Genomic DNA, 26,433 nt, shown 5'->3' with positions numbered 1-26,433 from the left:
CTGGTTACAAACTCTCTTGTCCCTGATCAGCCTGCAGCAGTAGTCATGGTAACAACAGAAATGTTTACAAATGCATGGTTTATTAAGTGACCAATTATAGTTATTTTATTTTTATTTGATTATTTACGTTACCAGGTCAGTCAGTTCAGAACCAAACAAACAGACAAATAACAGAAACAATAAAACAATATAATAACCAATCATTACTCCTACTTCATTTCAACATAAAAAATGGCCACACGGGGGCAGCAAATATCCAGACAACATCAACAGTGAGAGTCCATGGAAAAACATACATGGAACTTTATATATAATCATTATTTATGTATTATTTTTTACATATATTCTAATTGTTTTTAGTAAAAATGTAAATTTTAACTGATGTTAATGATTCATTTTCAACATTAAACCGAGTTTATTTCTTTATTTCTGCATAATCTAAAATAATCCAAACCAACCACATTATACTACATATGTTCCAATTCCATCAATAAAAACCTCCATAGTGTTATTGCACCCTATTTCAAAATAAAAGTCCTTTTTTCCCCATATGAAATCATGAATTGGTTCATAAATTGCAACTCCCTTTGTTACTCTTACTACCAAACAAAATCAGAAGAAGAAGAAGAGTTGGTATTATGGTCTGTATTTATAGAGCTTTTCTAGTCTTGATGAACTGCTTTACACTACAGTTTTCACCAATTCACTCACACACTGCAACACGGGGTTAAGTGTCTTTACTCAAGGACATATAATAGACTAACAGCAGCGTCAGGAATTGAACCACAACCTTGAAAGACAACTTGCCCTACCACTGATCCACCATGACTCAATCACTTTTTTAATAGTTTTACTTCTAAAACTTGAGTACATTTTATATCAGAAAATGACTTTGACACTTAAGTAAAGTAAATGTCATAAACTTTAAGACTTTTACTGAAGTAATATTATTATTAAAAAAGTAACTTCAACTTGTACCAAAGTCATTTTCTGGTCACTTACTTGTACTTTAACTCTAAAAGAATCACTTTTAAAGGTAAATATTAAAATAACATGTTGTTTCTGTGTGAAGCTGCTGCCTGTGGCCACACCTTTGTCAGGGCCGACTGAACACGTTGGACCAGTGAGCAGGGCGTGTCCTCCTCCTCCTCCTCCTCCTGCTGCTCCTCCTCCTCCACCTCCTCCTCCTCCTCCTCGGTCAGGGCAGAGTGAGTTCCCTCTCACCAGGGAAGTGGAGCATTTTTTCCCAGCGGCTCAGCCTGGAAACCTGACTCTAGCTGGACGTTTTTCTTCTGAAACACCAACAGCTGATTCTGATTTTTCTTTTCTCCTGGAACTTTAACACTTTAACACACTTCAACAGCAGCCGGGTGGATTCTTTGTTGAACTCCTGGAACCATGGGGGACGTGGTCTCCTCTCACCTGGATGAGAGCAGGCGGGAGACGATTACAGGTAAGAGAGACAACTCCTCAACAGCAGTGACAGCTAATTATTACCAACAAACAAAAGCCTTTAAATCAGCCTTAGTTTCATAAAACAAACTTCTTCTTTTCTTTTTAAAATCATACTTACTTACTTACATGAGCAGGGGCGTATCAAGGAAATTTAGGGGCTCAATGCAGATGTTTCCAGGGAGGGGCACCTTAATCAAAGCGGAGCCCAACATTCAAAGCAATAACATACATTTGCTTTTCGTGTAACAACAGCTGTTATTAGTATTTAATTTAAAGGAATAATTCAGGTTTTTTGAAGACTGAGACGTGCTTACAAGTCTTTAAAACCTTTAAAAAAACACATGCTAGTTACTTAATTTCGCTGTTAGACAACATTTACCGGCAGGAAAATGAAGTTCATTCTCCCGCACCAAACTCCATAGAGAAAATCATCAATTTTACATGATTTTTACATCACAGCACACAGGAGTCACTGACCCACTGACCCACTGCTGCCTCCATAAAATAACATCAACTGTGTTATTTCGTCATTTTAAATTCTTTCCTCCGATTTACCTCAGTGACACAAAGTGACCACACGAGGCAACAGTAACGCCTGCAGGTTCTGTGTAAGTGTGAGCTAAAAACACTGATTTTCCATATGGGGTTTGGTGCGGGAGATTGAGCGGTTTAAAAAACTTCAGTTTCCTGTTGGAAATAGCTGTCTGACAGTGAGATAACATCGTGTAAATACTATATAGGATATCGTAGACTAAAGCTAGTGCAGGATTTATTTGCTGAGTGGCTAAAATCCTTGTTTTTCCACTTGTTTTTCAACAAAAAGTTATTGTCTAGGACAGAAATGTGCATAACTGAACATATGTGGACTTTTGGAAACTCAAAAACAGCTGTTTTAATGGACCTCCTTTCAGTTTGGGGCAACTGCCCCCTTCTGCGTACCCTTTTATAACGCTCTTACCCAAAGGAACACACAGAATTTGTTCGTAAACAGACAAAAACATGAGTAGAGTTGCATTGGAGTGCATTGTTGCTCTGCTCCACTCACAGTCTGAACGCCAGCTCGCCTCGAAGGACGTCTTTCTAAGAGATAATAAGTAGGTTTCCCAGAGGGAAGCGTGTTTGTAGAAGTCAGGGGACAGAGTGCTATTTAGGTCTCACATTGCTGCCTGCCGCCTCCCACTGTGCAGCTCCATGTCATCACTGAGAGTCGAGGGAAGAAAGGGAAGAAGAAGAAAGAACACTTCCACAGATGTGTAGATGAGCAGGGAAAAGAATGATCTCATGTCACAGTCGTTTCAGGTGTCGTCACGTGGAATGCGTCACCGCGGCCAAAAGGTGTTGTCTTTGAATAAATGTTTAGCACAGTGCATGTGTTGTCTCTACAAATCCGTCTGCACGGGCATTTATTCATTCCTCTGCACATGTGTCATTCAGGGAGGGAGGGTTGGGATATGGACGTGAAGTGGCGCAGCGAGACGAGGCTGTGAGGCCGAGGTTTCAGGCGTCAGACGACGGGAATTAAAGTGGGTGAAGCTGCAGAGGTGAAGCAGGTAGAAACATGTCACAGGATCAAACACTGGAGCTGCAGTCTGCTTCTCTCACACACCCTCTCTCTCTCTCTCTCTCTGCTGCTGTGAGGAAGAGCACGTCCTCATGGAGACCGAAACCTGGTCCTAGTGAGGCAGAACCTCATTTTCTGAAAGGGAACTGCTTAAAGTTTAGTTATAGGCTTTGTGAGGTCCAAATAACGTACAAACTCTCTTTTTGTGGGGACATTTTGCTTTTTTTAAAGGATTAAGACCTGGTTTTAGGGTCAGGATTAGAGTTGGGTTTAGATTAAGGCAGAGGCTTATTTCTGTGCTGTCATAAATCATAAATACATTTATACTGTGAACTAATTATCGTTCCTTATCATAGCAAACTCTTTTATTTTGAAATTTGGTGAAATATCATCATAAATATTATTTGTTCAATGTCTTTTTCTTATATGGACATCCTGGGGGGGGGGGGGGGGGGGGTGTTGTTGAGTTAAAGTATGATTAACTTTATATCGCATATTTTTATAAGTAGTGTCAATTGTGCAAAAGTCACAAAATCAACCATTTTTCTTTTACTTTTGTTCATAAAAAAACAAGCTGAGCGAACTTTGAACTGTGACATATTCCCACATTTCTCAAATGCATAATATATTATATTATAATTTCATCACATTGCCTATAGGTTGTGATGAAAAAAAGGATATAAGACACTCTAGATTGCACTAATCTGCACGTTTGAACACAATTATGGAACAAAAGCAGCCTAAATTCTGTGTCCTAAGAGTTAAGAGACAACGTGTCCTCACTGAGACATAAAAACAGTGAGGACACTCACTGTTTGTGTGTGTGTGTGTGTGTGTCTACTCAGCACTTCTACACAGGGAGTCTAGTTTGGACTGTGTTGCCTCCCTGTTTAAGTGATTTCATCACCTTTGCAGTTTAAGCACATTCTGACATGGACTGAGCTCCTCCCACACACACACACACACACACACTGTAAGTGTAAAACATAACTCACCCACTTTGAGACCAGGACACACCGTCCTGACGATGTAGTAGTTTGAAAACAGTCGGGAAACTGAAGCTGAAAAAGAAGAGTTTACACTTATATTTCCTGTAAACTTCTGTGCAGTGGGATTAAAAACGCATTTGGGATTACACACAAAGGCAAAGCAAAGACGGGAGGAGAGAAGTATTTCCAATAAATCATCCAAATCTGCAATACGTGGATTACACAAATATCACAAAGTTACGAAATCCATGTCATTCACTTCAGTCGCACCAGATTCCACCTGCGGTTCTTTGCTGTGTCTTCCCCTCTTTCACGCTTCACTCTCCTGTCCAAGAAAAGCAAAAAAGTAGAAAATTAATAAATAAAAATACTTGAATTTGAGCTAAAATATTTCTGCCATGTAATATCTTGAAGGTGAGTTGGTGTTCAGATTATTCCGAGGACTAAACACTCAGTGTTAGCTTTAGTGTTAGCTTTAATGTTAGCTGTAGTGTTAGTTCCAGTGTTAGCTTTAGTGTTAGCTGTAGTGTTAGTTCTAGTGTTAGTTCTAGTGTTAGCTGTAGCGTTAGTTCCAGTGTTAGCTTTAGTGTTAGCTGTAGTGTTAGTTCTAGTGTTAGCTTTAGTGTTAGTTCTAGTGTTAGCTTTAGTGTTAGCTGTAGTGTTAGCTTTAGTGTTCGCTGTAGTGTTAATTCTAGTGTTAGCTGTAGTGTTAGTTCTAGTGTTAGCTTTAGTGTTTTCCAGTGTTAGCTCTAGTGTGTATAGTCCCGCCCACTTGTAGCTCCATGTTTTCTCTTGCGCAGTTTGCGTAATAGTGTTGTAACGCTATAACGCTAACCCTTATCTGACGTTTTTATTGTTTTATTTTGTCGACTTCTCGTGTGGTTCTGTGTGATTTGGACAACTTGAAGTTCCGCCCCCTGCTTATAGTCCCTCCTACTTGTAGTTCCGCCCCTTCTTTTGCTAGTTTGCAGATGGATCATCAAGCTGTTGATTCCAATCAACTTATAGTCTTTATTTATGTCGTAAATTTCACCAAATGTGGTGCAGACATGTTCAGGACAGACAGAGGAAACAGACAGAAGTATAGAACAGAATTGCTCGACATCTACGTTGAGTGACAGGACGAGGTTTGTGTGTTTTATGATGTGGTCTTTGTTCCCAAATTCCAGTTTCCAGCTGCGTGTAAAGGTCGTCCCCGTTCACTTTCTCAGTCTGCTGTCTTTGGCACGGCAGCTCCAGTGGAAAATACCAAGTCGGTTCACGTTTGGAACGGGGCCGCCGCGAACCAGCACTTATATGGTGGAACTTTACACAGAGGAGAGAGTGTTTTTGTCTGATCTTCGCAAAAATGATTCGAGGCCAAGAAAAAATCTGACTAAACAGTTTTCCCCATCGATCTGCTCCCAGATGAATGCTCAGTCATGACAGTGAGGACAGGAAACAGCGGATTATTCTAAAGCTGCTTTTTCTGACCCGCACTGAAGTCCCGACGTTCTCCGGACTAAAATATCCAGAAAAAGTTACTCTGGACACAAATGTCCGCAAAAGTCTGCATCTAAGACATCATGTCATCACCGACGTGTTGGAACACCGGGCTTTAGACAACGACATTTGCCCAATTCATAAACAAAACGCGATTAGTTCTACACGTGTACGGAGTGCAGCCAAAAACTTAATTTAAACTTAAATTAATTCAATTTAATATTTTTTGTCTTATAAAACAAATACACGTCACGGTTGTACTGTTGCTGTTGTACAGCAGGGGGCGACCACAGTATTTCAGTGCGGATCAGGGAAGAGTTCTTCAGAAAGTTCTTCCTCTTGAGTATTTTTCTGGAGTTTGCTTTGCTTTACCGCCTCCTTGTGGATATAATCATCCATTACATCTGACCCTACATGATGTTCGTTGTTATTCTCCGTCTCTGTCTCATCTCCGTCTGACCCGTCCCCCCGTCCATGTTTGTGGCGCCATGTTTGTCTCGTTCGTGTCCTTGTGTCCTCATCTCCTCCACATTCCGTCCCCATCTGTCCCGTCCCGTCCTGTCAGCTCTTTCCTTCCTGCTCTCCCACCGCACTGCAGGCCGACTCCCTCCCTCCCTCCCTCCCTCCTTCCTGTGTCGTCTCTTCCATAAACACATCACAAGTCGACGCCGTGTGACGCTGACCTCGTCAAAAACGGCACAAACCGTCCAACAAACACAGGAGACTTTTTCCAGAAACTGGACTGTGGGAACATCTCGCGACGTCGCTCATGCTTCTCCTTCTCTTAAAAAAGTGAACTGCAAGAGAGTAAAATAAGCACATTTTACACTATTAATAGTGTAAAAAAGTGTGTTAATCAGACATTACAGCTTATTTATAGCTTTAACTCACAGTAACAAGCTGAAATAATGATTTGCCTGAATTCAAACTGCTCATGGTTTGTGTGTTCTTTCACTGCCGCTGTGTGTTTAAGGCGTGTAAAATACACAATCACTGATTAGTGTGTGTGTGTGTGTGTGTGCAAATATAAGGAATACATTGTTAAAAGCAGCTTAATCAAGTAAAAGTATAGACTATTTCTGACATTTAAATTGCGTTTTTGGTCTGTTTTTCCTTGTTTTAAGGCACATTAGACTATGAAAGTGGCTAAATTTACAGGAGACTTTTAAGTTTTCTTGCCAGGCAAATTATTTTTCTCAAAACAAGACATTTTAAATCAACGTAAGAATATTCAAGGACGGTTTTTGCAGTGCAGACTTGAGACAGAGAGAGGCAGTGAGAGGATTTGTGGAAAAACACTGAGTCAGTGGTAGATTCAGCTTTTCTCCGACCTGGAAAGTGGACTATGATTATTATTGAGGTACTTTATGAATCACCAGCTACTTTGATTTCAATTTAACTGTTTTTTTCTACTAACTAAAGTTTACACGTTCTCACACGTGAATATTATCCCAGTTTATTTGCTTTTGCAGAGATGAACAGAGCGAAAATTACATTTTAAAACAAGAGAATATTCACAAACATAAACACACAGTGTTTGTGAAGCAGCCATAAAACATGGCAGATATCTGTTTTGTTGTTGTTGTTGTAGCAGCCATGATGATAAAACATACATAAGACATCTTTCTTGTTGAGTCACTGTCATAATAAAAAAGCCATTTGAACATTTTATTACTTGACACTTTTCATAAAGCGCTGATATCAGGAGGCTGAATTTGCATTCATTTAACTACTTGACAAAAGGCTCACCAAATAAATTCTGAGTCAGATTATATCTTTGACATGTTAAGAATATGTTTGATAGATTTATCTCACTGTTTGACGGACTTTTCTGACAGGAAACTAAAGGTTGTAAAGGTTTCGCTCTCCCACACCAAACCCCATAGAGAAAAGCAGCGATTTTTACATCACAGCACACAGGCGTTATTGATCCACTGCTGCCTCCATCAGTGAATTCAAATGACTTACTTTGTGACTTTGGTGTTGAAAATCCTTTGTTCAGATTAACCTCAGTGACACAAAGTGACCACACGAGGCAGCAGAGGACCAGGAGCTCCTGTGGCCCCATGAGCTAAAATCGCACATTTTCTTAATGGGCTTTGGTGTGGGAGAGTGAGAGGTCTTTAAACTTTAGTTTGTCTAACAGTGAGATAAAGACGTGAACATGTTCTGAAGACATCGTAGAATTAAACTGACGCAGATTTTTTGTTATGTTTTTCAAACTGTGATGTTTTTCCTGATCTGGTGTCTTGTGTGTTCTGTACTCACCGTCTGCAGCTCGCACCAGAGATGTGATGAGGGAGTTTGGCGCCGTGTACCAGCAGCAGTACGCCGTCGCTCTCTTCAACAGCGTGCGCTACGAGATCGAAGCAGGAGGAGGGACGCAGTCGCAGCTGCTGCACAGGAAGGCACGTTTTATTTTTCTCTTTCAAGAAAGAGACTTCAAAAAAACATGTTGTGATGTAGTTTTGAAAATCCAATAATAATACAGGCATATTGAGTCATATACTGAAGCACTGAGGGATGAACAATGAGACAATTACAATAATCGTCACCATATAATTTTATATTACGTCTCCTCCCTAGCAACAGCTGTGGCCGGAGGCACCGTGTTTTCCTGTTGTCCTTGTAATAACTTGTAATAACTCAAGAACAAATTTGCACAAATGTTCACTTGAATTCAAGGAGGAACTGATTTGATTTTGGTGGTCAAAGGTCAAAGTTCAAGGTCACAGCAGCCTCACAAAGCAACCACAATTTTGTGAAAGCGGACTACGTTCCAGGACACAAACGATGCTCTACTCTGTATTTTCACAACATGTCTAATGAGAATTGAACAGGACTCGACGTACGAATGTTTTACTGTGAATCAAATAAGACAGAAGTGCAATTACAGTAAATTTAAAAGAGTGTTTTTGAGTTTGCTCCGAGTTGGAAATCTGACATCAGAAGGTGTTCAAATTGAAAGTTTCCACAAGGAACTCAGAAATTCCGACTTCCAACAACAATTGGAGCGCACCGGTGAGTCGGTGACGTGATTTTGATGCATTTGTTGGATTATTTCTACAGTGTTTTGTGACAAAGCATCTGTCGCGCCCCTCCCATCAACTTAACGCATTATTTGTTCACGTAACACATACTAATCATGTTTGGTATAAACACACCTTTATGATGACGGATTGCCGTATCCATATTTTGTGCAGGATCCATTGGCGGGCCGGTCCATTTTCTCTGGGAGTTTGTTTCAGTACCTGGAGGAGAACCGGAAATGGAGGAGTCGCTTCGTGTCTGTTCCAAACAGCTATGCCATCAACCTCTATGAGAGCAAAACGGTGAGTTTTCTCCTAAACTTCAATAAAAGTGCGACTTTAGCACCTGTGCTACAACAGCTCAGTGTTTCTCTCTGACAGGCAAATGAACGAGGACTTCACCCGAAGGTCACCATCAACTGTGCTGGGTACAAGGCCCTGGACTCTCTAGAGGAGTACATGGAGCTGATGAACACCAGCCTGCCAGGTAAGAGAAGACACAAGTACGAGTTTCACATCAATTAATAACGAGAAGAACAGTTTCTGGACAAACCTTTCAAGAGAGAAAGAGTTGCCCACTGTGTCTTTTGACTTGTTGCAGGTATCAAGGCCAAAGTGGGCAATCATCCATTCATCAAGTGTGCGAGCGAGTTCCCGCTCATCCTGTACCACCCGTACGCTCGTCACCACTACTTCTGCGTGATGTCGGAGAAGGAGCAGAAGAAGTGGCATGCAGTTCTGCAGGACTGCGTCAGACACTGCAACAACGGTAACGTCAACACACAAACATCTACCGACACTGATTTCACTCAAACTGACGGTAAAAGTCGTTTTTAGACACAGACTCTGGAAAATGTCCAGACAAATGGGGGTATTTTTTGTTCACATATTACAAAGGCAGCACAACAGCAGGAGGATGTCATCCAGATGAGGGGCGGAGCCTGGGTCGAGCTCCAGGAAGCAGCCGGGAATTATCCACAGCTTCTTTCTGCTGAGTTCTTATCCTGGAATTTGACCAGGGAGTTCTGGAGAACGTTCTTGAGAAAGTTCTTGAGAACGTTCTGGAGAAAGTTCTTGAGAACGTTCTGGAGAAAGCCACCAATTTTATTCAATGAGATTACATAGAAAGTCAAAGCAAACATGTGAGAAGATGAAGTTTTTGTAGGACAATGCTGATCTCAGGACACAAAATTAGCATCCTACACTTTATTTGCTTACGTTCAAATACGCAAAAATATACTTTTTTTCCGTCTTTGCATCGACTTTCTTTGTGACCTTCTTTGTCCCACACAAAAATCTACACTGCATTTGAGGTGAACGTAGTTTGTTTTAGTCACTTGAGTAGAAAACACAAATCATGTGTTGTCGCGAAAGCCAATCAGACGTGAGTTTCTTACAAAAATCCACGATGTTGTATTAGAAATGGAGGACATTTGCGAGACATTAGCTTCTCATACACAATCTCGCTGTTCGCATGTTGACACGTTGTCGTTCTCTCTTGTAGAATTGTTTCCCAGACGTCTCAACTGCTGGAAACAAGAGATCAGATCAGTTATAATCTTTGGATTATTATGAAATTATTGATCAGTAATGAACAGTTTTAAGTGACACATTCATTTCAGTTTACCTCATATGTGGCACTTTAAGAGCAGAACAATGGGCTGCTCAGTCCGTGTCGCTGTTTCAGACCAGGGTGTGTGTGTCTGAATGTTTCACAGTGTGAAGGCTTCACATGCCATCTGAGTGAGGTGGTTAATGTAGGAGTCTAAGACAGTGATGTGCGCTTGTTATTGTTGTTGTCGTCATTGTATCACAGAGGCGCGAACGAACAACAATCACTGCGCAGTTTTCAACACACATTTGTGTAAGAGTGTTCAACATGAGAGGAAATCACTCGCCTGTTTCCAAAGTGAGTCAAATAAAATTGCGCGACCAAGCTTTTCTGGCAAGTATGTTGACATTTTTTTTGAGTAAAACACGAGGAAGACAAATCATCGTCTTATTTTAAAGAGTGTCAAAGATACATTTTTGTGGTTGTGTGCAGGCATGCAGGGACTTGGCTCACAATGTTGCTGAACATGAAGCATCAAATATTCACACAGTGTTTACTACAATAGTTTCATGTCAATACAACTTGTAAAGTGCATGTATTTGCTTTGAAAATATGCTCTCTTTATGTTAAATAAATCTATATTTACACCTAGAACCTCCATAGGACATAGGCCAGAATTAGTCTTACACTTTATAGACAGATTTTTCCAAAAGGAAAATCAAATCTGTGGAGCTTTGTAAACCGCATGTGTCACCGCACCAAAGTCCATAGAGAAAATCTGTTGTGTTTTAAGCTCATGGTCACACCGGAGAACAAAGAATTTCAAACACAGAAGTCACAAAATAAAACATGTGAACTTAATGAAGGAGGCAGCAGTGGATCAACAACTGCTGTGTGCTGTGATGTAAAATCGCTGGTTTTCTCTACGGGCTTTGGTGCAGGAGAAGCAACACAGACTTCAGTTTCCTGTCGTAAATAGTCGTCTAACAGTGAGAGAAAGCATAATCGTAGTTTCTAACATTAGCACAAGTCTAGTGTAGCCCGCTATAGCTAGCTTTAGAGCAAAGAACAACTACATTTGCTAGCTTATAGCGGCAAGGGAGGGGCTAGGCTAACCTTTGAGCAAACAACATGTCATTTTTAAAAGATAAAGTGCATTTGTCTACAGTTATTAGCACTTAAAGGACGTGACTCAGAAATACTTAAGCTGACTGATTTTTTAAATACCTAACCTACATGTGGTTTTCAGGCTGTGGGTGTGTTTCACAGACTGAGCTGCTTTAAAGCTAACATGCTTTACACTGAATTCATCTGTGACTTTGCTATTGTCAGGGTGTTAGGATGGTTACACACATGCAGCCACTGTAGTCGTCAACACGGCTCAACACTGTAGACTGAGTTGGAAAGTAATTCATTACATTTACTCGTGTTACTGTAATTGACTAGGTTTTTTGTGTACTTTTGTGTATGTTTAGTTAAGTTTACTTGAAAGTTACTGTACTTCACTACGTTTTAAATCACATCTGCTACTGAATAAAAAAATGTTGGCCTGAATTAAAATCAATAAATAAATTCACGCACCGGAAACTTTGGCAATGAATGATGAGGACAGGTGAATGACGAGGACAGGTGAATGACGAGGACAGGTGAATGACGAGGACATGTGAATGACGAGGACAGGTGAATGACGAGGACAGGTGAATGATGAGGACAGGTGAATGACGAGGACAGGTGAATGATGAGGACAGGTGAATGACGAGGACAGGTGAATGAATGATGACGACAGGTGAATGATGAGGACAGGTGAATTGGCGTTAATTAAGGTCCTTGAGTGAGTGACATTTGTGACCTTTGACCCATTTTGACTGATAGATTATGTGTTTACATATTTTATTTTGTCAGCACTTTAATTTGTAAAGGTTCAAAAACACTTCAATCAAAAACTATTAATATGAGATTTGTGTTCCCTTGTCCTTTTTGCACGACACAAGAAAGTAACTAAATAACTTTTACTCATGAGTAGAATATTAGAATCTTTCCACCGCTATAGACACACACACACACACACGTAAACACAGTACACCTCAGCGTACGCTGTACGTTCCCCGTATCACAAACCGTACAATTAAAACTTCATACCAGTGATTTGAATGAAACCACACTCTCATCACTACGCTGACAAAAGCCGCTTAACCTGATTTAGCCTTGTTTTGCACGATTAAGTCATCCGACTGAGCTGCATGCATTCACCCTCTCATAATAGACGCTAACAAACGACTGAAAAGTTAAATTCTGTGGAGCAAACACGTTTTCATGTTCAGATTCCTCAGAGTGGGTGAGTGAGTTTGAAGTCAAACCCCAGTGTTTTTGCTTCACACATGTTCAGATCTCACTTATTCACCGCCTAATACGACCTGTCCGGACATGCTCAGTGAGCGCCACAGTCCCTGCCACACATTCCAGGCGGGAAGGTGTGTGTTGTCAGACACAGAGTAAGCCACTGTGTTGCTGTTTTACTGTCACCATAGCTGCTGTAAGCGTCGACTGGCATTCGTGTTTTCTGGCCTGTGTGAACACGCCCTGTGTCTCACCTCCATCTGGTTCAGTGTTTTGAGAAAAACCAGAACCAGGGGGGCGGGGGGAAAGGGTGATGAATGGTTTTACAGTCTGACCTCTGACCCCTTGCACTTCCTCCAACTCACTGGACCTTTTAACCACACATATGTTGACATTTTTGCCGGGATTTGCAACACTTCTGGGACTTAACGTGTCCCACGAATACAGTAGCAGAAGAAGAAGTAGAGAGTGGAATAGACAGACAGGCACAAAATAATCCAAACTCCTGTTTGGAAGCTTCCAGACTCACAGATTTGGACGACATGGTGTCAACATTTTGCAAATACAAGTTCAATTAAGAAGGTGTCGCCTGCAAACAGGCTCTGATTGGATGATACCAGCTGTCAATCACAGTCATGTGCCGTCCTTTATCGTTTGTTTTCCTCTAAATGGAATTTACAAAATTGACACCAGAAGAGCTGAAACTAGTGATAGAGATCACTGACTGCTCAGGAAAATGTTAATGACATTATAACATGATGCTCACTTCCATAAAGACTTCCTTTACAGTGGATTTCCCTTTTGTAACCAGTGGAGTCGCCCCCTGGCGGCTGTTCAGTATATTTTTGATTCTGTACAGAGTAATCAGGTCCACTTTTTATGTAAGTGACAAAGTCTATGAGCTCCCAAATAAAATCTATATCAGATTAAGTCAACATTATCTTATATTTGTGACCACAATTGCGTGAATAACTCAACATTGTTCTTAAAAAATGTAGTTAAGTCACAAAAATTTAATTTTCTTTATCAAAAAATGTTTAGTTCTCTTTTTGATTATTTGTATCGTGCATTTAATATTTAGTTTATACATTATTTTTATTGAAAATACTGTGTATAATTGCACTGCAGTGCAGACATAAACTGTAGATTGGAGAGACAGACCATTAGTCATCAGTCAGTCATCATCTACCGCTTTATCCTCCACCAGAGGGTCGCGGGGGGTGCTGTGCCAATCTCAGCTACATCGGGCGATAGGCGGGGTACACCCTGGACAGTTCGCCAGTCCATTGCAGGGCCACACACAGATAGAGACGACAGACCATTAGTGTTGTAGTTATTTTCATAATTTATCAGATGGAAGAAAAGAAAATTGGACAAATACAGTTTGCCAAAAAAATCATCAGTCATTGGCTGCTCTAATTTAAAAAACAAACAGTATCAGAATTGGCTGAAAAACCCAATGTGGTCGACCCCACAGAAGCATAGCAAGTGTTCCTAATAAAGTGGTCAGTAAACAGGACGTCATCCACTCATTTCTCTTGTTATGCCTGTACGTTTCCTGAACTGCGAGGACAGAAAGTTAAACCTCAGCATGACTGCACACACACTCACACACACTCATGTGCACATGTGTGTCTGTGTATGTTGTTTTGTCTGCAGTGGTTAAGTCTGTGACTCAGCGAAGGCTGACAAAGACAGGAAGTGGCCAGAGAGTCAGGGAGAGGCAGACAGGAAGTCGTCTGCGCTGACAAGCTTCAAGTGAATTTACCGGACGTTAGAAGTCAGAGGCACAAGCGTTTATACTTTCCTCCTCCACGTGGATCGTAGAGGACTTCTTCTACGATGTTACACTTGAGTCCTTTAGGGACAAACTTGGACCTTACAGCACAACCTGGTTCAGTCCTCATGGTGTTTTTTTATTTATTGTTTTGGTCAAAGATGATGACAAAAACGATGAAAACCATGGTTCAAAGGTTCTCAATCATCCAGGTCTTTAGCTGTGTTTCATTTACATTGGAAGTCACAAATTCAACGCATTCCGATGCAAACATATCTTGGTCTGGCTAATGAACCATAGAATTACTGACTTACCCCGAAGCAAATACTACAGAGGTGCATTTAATGGTAAAAGTAGGATCTTGGAATCCTGTATTGGGGTTGGCGTCTCCATGGGACGTTCCTGTTGAAGGACATCGGCAATTCTGAGTTCCGACTACAAATTGAATTTAGGAGTTTACTGTAGGTACCTGGACTTGCTCGACTTCAGTTGAAGACAACTCACCGCTAATCCCAAGAGGTTTCTTCTGCTTCAACCCTGATGACCCCCATATTTACACCTCCACTCAAGTAGAACTAACAACATCAAACAAACTTGACATCAAGGTTCTGAATGACCTGCATAGTTTCACGTCTGTAGACAGATATTCAGCCTCCAGAGGCATCAGACCTGGATGTTTCCACCAGTTGGTTAGAAGTGAAGGAGCTTCTCGGACAAGAAGATGAAACATCTCCAACTTAACTCAAGCGAGTCCATCTGAAGAGTCCACACCAGTACTGATACAGTTAGTCCTACAGCCAGCAACAACATGGCTGCCAGCTCTTTTAATAAAATCCATACCTGAACTGAAGCCCATTAAGAAAACCAGCGCTTTTAGCTCACAGGGACACGGGAGCTGGTGCTGCCTCGTGTGGTCACTTTGTGTCACTGATATAAATCTAAACGCCCAAAATGACATGATAACACATTAGAAGTTACAGAAGGAGGCGGCAGTGAATCAACAGCTCTGTGTGAGCTGTGACGTAAAATCGCTGCTTTTCTCTGTGGGGTTCGGTTGAGAAAAATTCACCCACACCAGTTTCACTCTTTGTAAGATGTGTGTGTGAAATTCTTCTGCACTTCGACTTTGTTGCTCACTTAAAAGGGGGGGGGGGGGGGACTTTTGCCCTTTGGGAGTGAGAAGGAAAAGGGAAACTATGCTGTGATGAACCACTGTACACATTCTCCATGTGACTGGAGCGAGTCAGATCAACACACAGATTAGTTTCTCTGCAGTGTGTGTTCATGTGTGTGCGTGCATGCGTGTGTGTGTGTATTTGTATAAATAGCACATGTGGCAGCGTTTACCACGCTCTTTTATTTGAGGCATTTCCCTCCCTGCCTCGCTCACCACGATCTGGATGTTTTAGTAGCAGCCAGGGACGAGTTCCCAGGCCTTCACACACACACACCACTTTGTGTGTGTGTGTTTCTGCCTCTTTAGGACCTTTTTTCTGTCAGAAACACTGACCTTGTCAGGGCCAGTAAGTCCTCATGGAGGCTAAAACCTGGTTGTAATGAGGCAGGGACTAAAGATTTGAAAAGCGCCACAAACCTCTTTCCACAGCGTTTAAAAACCCGGAAAGTCAAGCATTTGCATATCAAATGAGCTCCGATGTCAAGCAGCAGCAGCAGCAGCAGCAGCAGCTGATCGTTTTATTAGAGATATTTAAAACACAACACAGAAGAAGCTTTAGTGCTTTAGTGGATTCAAATCTTCTGAATTTTAATGTGTGGTTTTGTATTTCTGGCAGCCAGATGAGCAGTGTCTGTGGCTCCTGTGAAGCTGCCAGTTTCATCACGATACAGAAAAGCATCGTAAATATAATGAGCCGAGCCGAGGACACGGCGATAAGAAGAACTAAATTACCAATGATGATTTACTGTGTTGGCAGTACACGGGCTAGTTCAGGTACAGGAGCACTAGTGGGGATTATTATTTATAATTAGGTTATAATAGTTTGGGATTTTTCATTTGTTTTTAAAATGAGTTAGTTTTAACTAGTTTTTAGAGCAAGTTTGCTAGTTTTTTACTAGTCTTTATTTTTGTAAATGCTTAGTTTTAGTTTAGTTTTTAATTAGTTTTAGGTACAAGATTCAAAAAGGTGATAATACGTTTTGTCTCTTAAATACAGCCTTTCAAAATTGTTGCACATTTTGACACCAAATTTAGTTGTAGTCAGTTGTATAAATTCAGTTTGTTATCTTTTTTTAACTCTAGTTTTTATGTTTATTTCAGTTAACGAAAAATGTTTTTTCAATTTTAGTTTTCGGTGTGATAGTATTATTAGTTTACGTTAACTACAATAACATTGCTGCCTATGCTAGCTGGTGACGTAGCTCGTTGCTAGCTTGTTAGCATTCGCCTGTTTTCTGTATTTGGCTGATAACTAGCATGTTGGGCACCGTTTCGAGTTGTTTTACCATTACGCAAAAGTTATTTCACTCCTGATCGCATTATCTGGGATTGTTAGTCCGACTTCGAAAATGTGATTTAGTACAATTTCAGTCTGACTAGCATGTTTCCTTGTATTTTAGTTGAACCCTTTTTAACCCAATCCAATCCAACTTTATTTATACATGACGACAACATAACTGAAACAAATCAGAGATAAATAACACATAGAAAAAAAGTATGATGTGTACAGTTGTTTTTCATTCTTAAAAAGTTTCTTTTGACACACAAACCTCCCAAAATGACTCTAAACACTGTCATATTTTCGCAAAGTCGTGTTTTGCTTGTATACAAAAAAACGCAAGAATGGCTCCTTATGAAAAGCCGATACGATACAAAACTTTTGCATAGTTCTCTTAAACGTGTCAAAAACTTAACATAAAACATGTGTCTGAGCCCTGAGTTTCTGTGTGAAAAGCTTTGCTTTGAAGTCGTTAAGCAGAAAAAAAAAAGGTAAAACACAGTCTGCGATGATTAAAAAGCTGAACTGTCCTTTAATTAGTAACGTGTGCATCAGACGGACGAGCTCTGTTTTTGCCACACAGAAGGACAAACTGCAAATTAAAGGGATTTTTCTTTTTAATCCACACACCTGTTTATACACGCATACACGTTTGTGAGCCACTTCTGTTGTCCTGTCAAAGCTGGGAGGGGCCGTAACCATAGCAACCACAGAGAAAATGTTCCTGTTTCTGGGGGGATGACACATCGGTGCGTGATAGGGACAGAAAATCCTGCAACTGTGACTGAACAGAACTAAATTAAGACTCAGAGGTGACTCAGATGCTTCAGGAACTGAGAAAACGCTGATCACGAGAAATAATAGTCAACTTTTGACCGACACAAAGAGTTTGTAGACCTTAGTCAAAGCATTTAAGCAAAAGCAGATTCCCTGAAGTCTGAAATGACCTGAGTGAAAAAAAGTCAGTATCCTGTCATGAAATCGTGATAACAACATTTGTGACAGTATTTCACAGAATTTCACGACAAAAGTGTTAATAAAAACATAGATGTGATGCTAAATTAATTGATTACTTCAAAATCATTTAAAAATATGATGATGTTAAGTGGTGGGCCGCATTAAATCATCTGGAGGGCCACATTTGACCTGCGGGCCGCAAGTTTGAGGCCTCTGATTTAAGCAAACTGTATGTTTGACATCGACAACGCACAAAAAGGTTTTTCAGAAGGCGCTAGCTGCTGTGCTAGCTCCTAGGTTAAACAAATGGTGTGAGAAAAAAATTCTACCGATCATTACATGTAAAAAAAAAAAAAAAAGATGGCTAAATCTGCAGCTGTGAAAGAGTCAAAATCTCAACACTAACTGGCTTTAGCAACATTATTTGCCAGGTTCCTACATGTGTTTAGCTGACTAATTAGCCTAGCTAAAACACACCAAGCTACATGATTGTTTGAACACCCAAGTGCCGAGCTACTGTACAAAGCAGCAGAGCTTTTAGCATGTTAGCTTGCCTCAAACGGAACACAAACATTATTGTTCATACATTTTAGTTTCTTTCTTGGTTGAATTTGCCAGGAACTGAAAGCTTCGTTTCTAACAAATAGACTAAATAAAGGTCATAGTGATGCTAACTACTGTGCGGCTAACATTAGCGAAACAAAAGGATTTAGAACAATGTTGTTTATTTCATTTCTAAGAATGGCTGGAACACTTGAGTTTTCATGTCTTTCAGGGGAAACTGTGTTTACAACCAACCTATCGTAGCTCAAAAAAAGTCTTTAACGTTACCAACTCTCTGCTCTGCTCTTTGCTGTCCCACACAGGTCTGTCTGAGGAACTAACAGTCGAGACGCCGGCGTTCACCGACTCGGTGAGGAAACACAGACAAGCCCAGGGACACTACGGGACGTGGGACATGATGTGCGGGACACCGCCACAGGTCAGGAACTCAGATGAGTTATTTTGGTATTTAAAGTATTTAAAAAAGTTGGAATTCATGTTGAAACACTGCTTTAACGGTTATGGTAGCACAGTTTGTGGTATTAATGGTATTTAAGATATTTTTTGACATTTGAAAGAAAACGTCCTGGAAATGATTCAAAATGCCCCTAAAAAATACAGTATATTAAAAAGTTTAATTTCTTACCCTGATTACGTCTTATCACAGTTGGAAATCCGAGTTCAGAACGACCCATAACCTTGGAATTTCCCGGGTTGTGACTAAAAAATGGAACAAAGTCTTAGTTCAGAATTGTTTAAATATCACTGTGATGGACGATTTTAAAAACACACACACACACACACACACGTCTGCATCCTGATCACACACACACATACTCTCCTCACACTGGAGAATAAGCCATTCACAGAAACAGCAGCACGACCTCACCCTCACACTGTTGAATGGAGGCCTCCACTCTGAATGAGCTCCTTTCAAATCTCCACACTCGCCCTCTGTGTTTGTGTTTGTCACCGTTTCTTCATTACACCTGATTTCCTCCTGTTTCTTTTTCCAGCTCCAGAAACATGAACAAATTCTTATTTAAAAAGGGAAGCTTGTTTGTATGAAGTATCGAAATCGCAACATAGCCTACTGAAATGACCATTTTAGATTGAATATTGTCCTGATCTATACACGTCATACTCTACAGACACAAGAAAACATCTGTTTCTCACAGAGCAATCATTTTAAATATGTTACTCAAATGAAAATGAGAATAATTACGTAAAAATCGCAAATTTCAGTCAAAATAAACGCAATTTATTACCTGCTAATAAACTCACTGTTAGACGACTCGAGTTAACAAGGAAGCTGAAGTTTGTGTAACTTTGTGAACCCACTTACTCCCTCACACCAAACCCCATAGAGAAAATCGGCGATTTTACCCCACAGCTCACAGGAGTTGTTGGTCTGCTGCTGCCTCCAACACCAACTTCAAATGTGTTATTTTGGTATTTCGGTGATTGAAATTCATCGTTCCGCTTTATTTCAGAGGCACAAACTGATCAGAAGAGGCAGCAGTAGATCAGCAGCCCCTGTGTCCCTGTGAGCTAAAATCACTGATTTTCTCAATGGACTTTGGTGCGGGAGAATAAATTGTTTAGAAAGTGACATAAAGTTAGGATTACAGAAAGAAAAGCCTCTCTAACAGCAAACATATAAAGAAAACAGAGTTGTGTACGTGTGTTGACTGTCTTTATGCAGCTGTGACTCATCTCAATCGCTCCACTGTATCCACGTAACCACACAGGAAAGGCTGTGGTGCTTTTTTTCCAGGTTTATTTTTGTTTTTATGTACATTTACGATTTGTTTTTTCTGTGACTACACCTCTTGTTGCCATGGTAACTTTAACTTCCTGATCCCGGGACAGGGAAAGATGGGGGGGGGGGGGGGGGGGGGGGGCTCAGAGAATTTATTTGCACATAAAAAAAATACACTCAATTTAAAAGATACAATACATTGATACTGTATGTTATGTGTGTTTGTAGATTCTGGCTAACCTGGTGATGGAGACGCTTCACCCTGAGTTAAGAAGTGTGATTGGTCCACGTCTGAAGGGGAAGATGCAGCAGAGGCAGAGGAACTGGATGTTGGTGAGTTACAATCTAAACGTCCAGGGAGAGAAACAAAGCGGTGATGATGTTTGTGAACATCTCTCTCTCTCTCTCCTGCAGATTTCTGACGCCATGTACCGACAAGTGTTGTCTCAGACCAGCAGTCAGTACGGAGCTCTGCTGGACACGTGCGAGGCCCAGAGAGCTCCGCTGGACGCCAGACTGAGGACCGACATGGACCAGATAATCACATCCAAAGAACACGTCTCCGGCAAGATACGAGGTGACCGGCCACCTGCAGAGTTTATTGTTTTTGAAGTGTGGTCGTCAGTGGAGACGTGAAGGAAAATCAGCTTTTCACAACAGGGAAATTAAGTTTGTAAACTGCTCTCTTCCCTGCACCAAAGTCCATACAGAAAACTAGCAATTTTACACCACAGCTACACAGGGGTTGTTGATCCACTGCTGCCTCCATCACTTTGTTCAAATGTCTTATTTTCTCATTTTCAGGGCATGAAATCTTTAGTTTAATTTTACTAAAGTGACATTAACTTACAAACAAAGAAGCAGTAGACCAGCAGCTGCTGTGTCTCTGCGAGCTAAAATCGCCAATTTTCTCTATGGACTTTGGTGTGGGAGAACGAGTGGTTCACAAACCAAGGTTTCCTGTTGGAAAAAGTTGTCTAACATTGAGATAAAGACAGAAGAGTAAGTTCTGACTGTCAGTACCTCATACAACCACACTTTAAAAAAAAAGAGAAGCATTTAAAGGGACAGTTTGGGGATTTTTGAAGAGGGAGCTGCTCCATGAAAGAAATTATTATACATCACTCAATTGATATTTCAATCTCGTCCATAAAGGCCATCTCAGTTTACCCTGTCATGCAGCAAACACGCTGTGCAAACTTGATTTGGTTGACTTGTACCATGTAACAGGATCTTCCACACCTCCGGTGCATGCTCCATTGTTTGCCTCAGCGACTGTCGCTGTGTGGTTTTTTTCTCTCTCTCTCTCTTGCTCGGGGATTATTGGCAAAGCAAAAGTGACTTGTCTGGTCCCTGACGAACGCCACGGTGCTCAAGTTTCCAAAGACATACAGCACTAACTTACATCCCACGATTCCCCCCCACATTTTTCCATCTGTGCTCACTCTCCACTCACAGATTTTAAACTTGTGACTCCGTCTCTCTCTCTCTCTCTCTCTCTCCCTCTGTCTAATTAGCAACTTCTGAAGTACCTGGGGGTAAAACCCTGCGAGTGCCGTCAGTGTTCTGTTCAGAAGTTAATCTGGCACAGACCACTCTCTTTTCCCCTGTGCGTACCATTACCCAGTGAGTTCAAGTGGCGGGGCCGCATTCCATTGCCTTCCATTCCATTATATAAGCATTTGAAACTTCATCCCCGCAGATAAGATTCGACTGTATGCAAACATGCAGGTCCTGCTTTACATGAGGGTTAATGCACGAGTCTAAGTGCTTGTATGAAAGCTGCTTAAACGTGTGGTATTGAAGAGGTAGGTTGGGTTTCATAGGGAGGTATTGACACATGACTCAGTGCTAAAAACGCAGATTTTAATCACTGATGCAATAGTGTTCACTATCTCAAAAATCTGTTTGACACTTTATCTCAACATTAGGCAACCATTTCTGACAAGTTTGTGTTACTTTTTAAAACCTGTCACTCTCTCCTCACCAAAGTCCATTGAGAAAGCCACAGCACGCAGGGGTTTGTCCATCCACTGCTGCCTCTGTCAGCAAGTTCATATTAAGATTTGTGACTTTGTGGTGATCGGTGTTTGAAATGCTTCATTTGCATTTACCCAACTCTCACAAACCTGCCAAAGAGGCAGCAGCAGACCAGCAGCTCCTGTGTCCCTGTGAGCTGATTTTCCCTATGGAGTTTGGTGCAGGAGAGTGGAAATGTTACAAGATGGCGCAAACTTAAGTTTCCTTGCGTCACCGACCATCACCTTTGGCAATCACACACTACAAAGTCATCTCCATGTGTTTTTATGAGTTGCAGCAACTAACCATGAGCGCGTTTCTCCTCCTTCCATGCGTCGCTGTGTTGGTGTCGGCAGCTCTGGTGTTGCCTAAGGTGGAACCTCTGCTACGGACCAGCATCCAGCCTTACATCAGCTCCATCCTCGAGGCTCTGATGGAGCCCACGAGCAGAGGTTTCTCTGAGGTCAGGGAGGTCTTCTTCAGAGAGATGGTGGAGATCAGCAAGAACTCGCTCAACGGAGGGACCAAGGAAAAGCTAGGAGAGGTGAGTCACGTCTCACTGGCCTCAAATCTGTGTTTATTGTGTGTGTTTCTGAGTAACCGTCTGTTCCCTCAGCACATGGACAGACTGTCCATGCTCGCCTTCCACCCCGTGAAGATGCAGAGCTGCTACGAGAAGGTGGAGGAGCTGAACCTGGAGGGCCTTCAGCAGAGGTTTGAGGTCTGCAGCCCCAACGTGTTTGTCAGCAGAGCTCAGATCCTCATGAGAGAGGTGAGCCCTTCAAGAACCAGCACGTCTAACACTCCCTAAACCTCCACAAGACAACACACAACCTCTGTTGCCACCTGCTGGACAAGAATTATTATTACAATTATTAGAGAACAGCTCAGGTTATATGTAAGTTTATCTTGTTTTTTTGTCATTATTCTGACAGCAAATGGACAATGCTGTGTACACATTTGAGCAGTTGCTAAACCAGTCTTTGAAGGACCAGGGTGAAGAGGACATGTGCAAGAACGTCCAGCGATGCCAGGACAGGGTTCTCAAGGTAAAACCTATTTTCTATCTATTCAAATTCTTGAGAAACACACCTACAAATATAGTTCTAAATATATTTTCTAAAAACATGATTTTCAGTTTCCCCTCAAACCCTCAAACCTTGTTAGGTTTTTACAACCTAAACAAAGTTTATAATTGGCCGTTATTCCAGGATGGACCACTTTTGTTTTCGTACCTGACAAACATTTCTGTTGATTCCCCAGAAATATGATTACGACAGCAGCTCAGTGCGTAAGAAGTTCTTTAGAGAAGCTCTGCTGCAGATCATCATCCCCTACATGCTCCAGCAGCTCTCAGATTCCTGCTCACCTGTGAGTAGCACCAAACATATCAACTTCTTTACAATGAATGTGAATTGTGAATTGTCACTTTCCAATCGCTCCTCAGGAGCTGCCTCGCTTCAGAGAGCTGATCTTTGAGGACTTCTCCCGTTTCCTGCTGGTGGAGAACATGTACGAGGAGGTGGTGCTGCAATCCGTCACCAAGGACATAATGATGGGTGAGGCAGCATTCTTGCATAGGACTCAGTATCGCCACTGATTTTTTGAACCATTTAGATACTACCTCTCAAAGTCAGGATAGAATTGGATGAAAATACAAATTGCACTTGAAGGTGTTCGATGTCAGTGGAGAAAAGTTCAACTTTACAAAGGGCAGCACTTTAGCTAGCTACTCAAATCAGGTTTACATGGTTTATTCAGCTCAAACAGGAACAACATCCAAACAGAGGTCTCGGACAAGACATATCTCTCAGTTGCTGGCAATTTTTGTTCTACCAACCTTGGTAGGCACCACAATACTTTTGCGGTAGCAGCTCCAAAAAGCAGCGCCCAGAACCAGGCATAAGGAACACTTATCATGTGAAGACACTGCTAAACCTGACACGGCACTCGTACTCCTTGTGGTCCCTGATGTGGCCAGATTTTACGAGACGAACAGGGTTAAAAAGAGGATTACCCAAAAAACAACCTTAGCGGTTAGTAATAGTAACAGCGGGTAAGTTGGGGCAGCAGAGGAGCCAGTCAATCATACATACGTACAGAGTGCACCCAAATTTGGTGGGAACGACACCATTGCATTAGCAAGTCCTAAACGCATCCTCCAGGACCAGGTGTAATGGATGGCCCAATGTCAAAATGTGTGACAGTGTACGAGTTGCTAACTTGTCTAATTGTCTCCTCTTGTCTTCTGTGTCCAGCTGTGAAGGAGGCAGCTGTCCAGAGGAGACACAACCTCTACAGGGACAGCATCGTCCTTACAAACAGCGACCCCAACCTGCATCTGCTTGGAGAAACACCTCAGGTGGACTGGGCAGCTAAATTTGGCAGCGAAGAGCCAGACAGTGCGGCCAATGGCGGTACTGAAGAAGGGGGTTCTGGGAGTAGACGCAGGCAAGTGGTGTCCATGATCCAGATGGACGGACTGCCCCTGTCCTACGAGTCTTGTATGGAAGTTCCAGGGGTGGAGCTTATTCCTGAGGAGGATGTTGAAACCTGCGATGACAAATCAGAAGATAAAAGTGAGGATGAGGAGATACCAGAGGAGCCGAGGTCTCCTGATAGCGTGGATGAAATCAGGGACTTGATTAACCCAGTGGTGGAGGTGGCGGTGCCAGTGTCGGGGGAGGAGAAGCAGAGCCCTGTGACCAACCTGATGGAGCCGACCGACAGCACCATCACCGCAGAGGACGGACTGCAGGAGGAGGTGACGCATGTCACCACCGTGGTGGAGAAGGTCCCCCGGAATTCAATCAAGAAGTCTCCACAGACACTCCTCAAGGAGCTGCTTGGAAGCGAGGGGCAAGAGCCCGCTAAGGACGAGCAGGTGGAAGCTGCCGTCGAGGATGTCGCTGAGGAGATGCTGGAAGCGGTACAGGAAGAAGATAGTCAACTGATCACTGAGGTTTCTGCAGCAGAATCCGATTCTGATCCGACACCACTGCCGCCTTCAGACTCCAGCTCACGAGACGACAGCGGCTTCCAGTCGCCGACGAACCAAGAGTCAGACGAAGGTGTGAAGGTGCCGATCACAAACGGCCTGAGCGGAGAGGACAAAACCATTGACCCGGTAGAAGTGGAAGTGATTTTGGCGTAGGAAGGAAAACGTCCTGCATGTAAATATGAACCCGGAGAAAACGTTGGTAATGCAAACTCTAACCCAAAGGATGATTTTATTTAAAGCTTTCATTTTGTCTATTTTTTGTCGCTGTTGAATGCTCCAAAGCCAACACTCTCGTCCTCAAGACTTTTCTGAGACATATCTTTGGTGACCGGTCGTCTTTTTGCAGCTAAGCCAATACTGATGCATGTTTTCATTTATTTTCTGTGTATGACAGTGAAATCCCACGTCTCTCTAAGTGGTATGGGGCATCTGGGGGTTCAGCACAGTTCGGAGAAATGTACAAAAAAAAGGGAGAAAGCTTTCTAAAGCGCAACTTTAGTGTGTGACACTGCTCCAACAACCAGATTATCATATTCTTAAAATATTGTAGATTTAATCTGGTGTCAATTTGGCAATTTTACTGTTTACATCAGTAAATGCAGCAGCAGATCAGTTCTTATATTATACTCGTGATAACTCTATCTGGGCAACAGGGGGAGCCATAATCAAAATTTGGATGCCTCTGGATTTGTAACTACTGTTTTTTTTTTTTTTTTTTTTAAATATTGCCGTCTATTTTTTTAAATATTTTGAGTATGCAAGCTTTTTTTATTTTGCTGAGAAAAAAACATATTTGCGAATGGCCTTTATGTTTCAACACGTTTCAGTACAAACTGTTTTTATTTTGGAATTCCAGTGATTTAAAGGGGAAAATAACCAGAAAACTATTTCTTCAGACGAACTAAGATACATGTCACTGAAGTGCTTCGAACTTTATTTAAAACTAGTATTTTCCTATTTAATTCCATAATTTTCTGGGTGAGAGGGAGACTTGACACGACATTTAATGTATCTTCAGTGCTTCATTGGTATCAAACTGCATCAGATTATTTTTGTTCTTACCAGTATAAAATACATAAATGAAACACTCACATGTGAGATTTCTTCATGCTTGGGAAAATGTTCCAGGAAACCGAGAGTTTTAAAAAGAATCTGTAAATACTAGGCTTTATCTCTTTGAAATAAAAGCAGTCTGCAAAACTACTGCTTATGTTTTATTGTGTACATTCTGACAGAAAATAATCCTAATCCCTTTTAAATCTACACTACTTTAAATCTATGATATTTTATCAACACACTCACTGCTTTCTCTTCCTCTTATGAGAGCTTTTTTTAAGAGGAAAAAGAAGTTTGTTTGGCTTTATAAACCTCTTATTCTCCAGCACCAAACCCCATAGAGAAAATCAGTGATTTTAACTTCACAGTACACGGGAGTTGTTGATCCGCTGCTGCCTCCATCACTAAATTCAAATGTCTTATTTTGTCAAATTCGGCATTTGAAATCAGATTTACC

General features: G+C 41.5%; 1 protein-coding gene across 1 annotated transcript; it reads left to right on the top strand.

Annotated features, from left to right (window-relative positions):
* Window positions 1-1,207: 1,207 nt before the first annotated feature.
* Window positions 1,208-26,123, top strand: niban2a (niban apoptosis regulator 2a). The gene is made up of 14 exons (XM_058616933.1): window positions 1,208-1,453; window positions 7,765-7,895; window positions 8,691-8,819; window positions 8,898-9,003; window positions 9,118-9,285; window positions 18,462-18,577; window positions 20,129-20,233; window positions 20,315-20,477; window positions 22,276-22,463; window positions 22,536-22,691; window positions 22,855-22,968; window positions 23,183-23,290; window positions 23,367-23,478; window positions 24,178-26,123. Exons 1-14 carry the CDS (start codon window positions 1,399-1,401, stop codon window positions 25,071-25,073), a joined length of 2,547 nt encoding a protein of 848 aa, XP_058472916.1. The 5' UTR covers window positions 1,208-1,398; the 3' UTR covers window positions 25,074-26,123.
* Window positions 26,124-26,433: the final 310 nt, after the last annotated feature.

This window comes from Solea solea, chromosome 19 (assembly GCF_958295425.1).
Source record: "Solea solea chromosome 19, fSolSol10.1, whole genome shotgun sequence".
NCBI classification, from domain to species: Eukaryota; Metazoa; Chordata; class Actinopteri; order Pleuronectiformes; family Soleidae; genus Solea; species Solea solea.
Note: the sequence above shows the minus strand (reverse complement) of the source record. Positions and strands in the feature narration are given on the sequence as shown.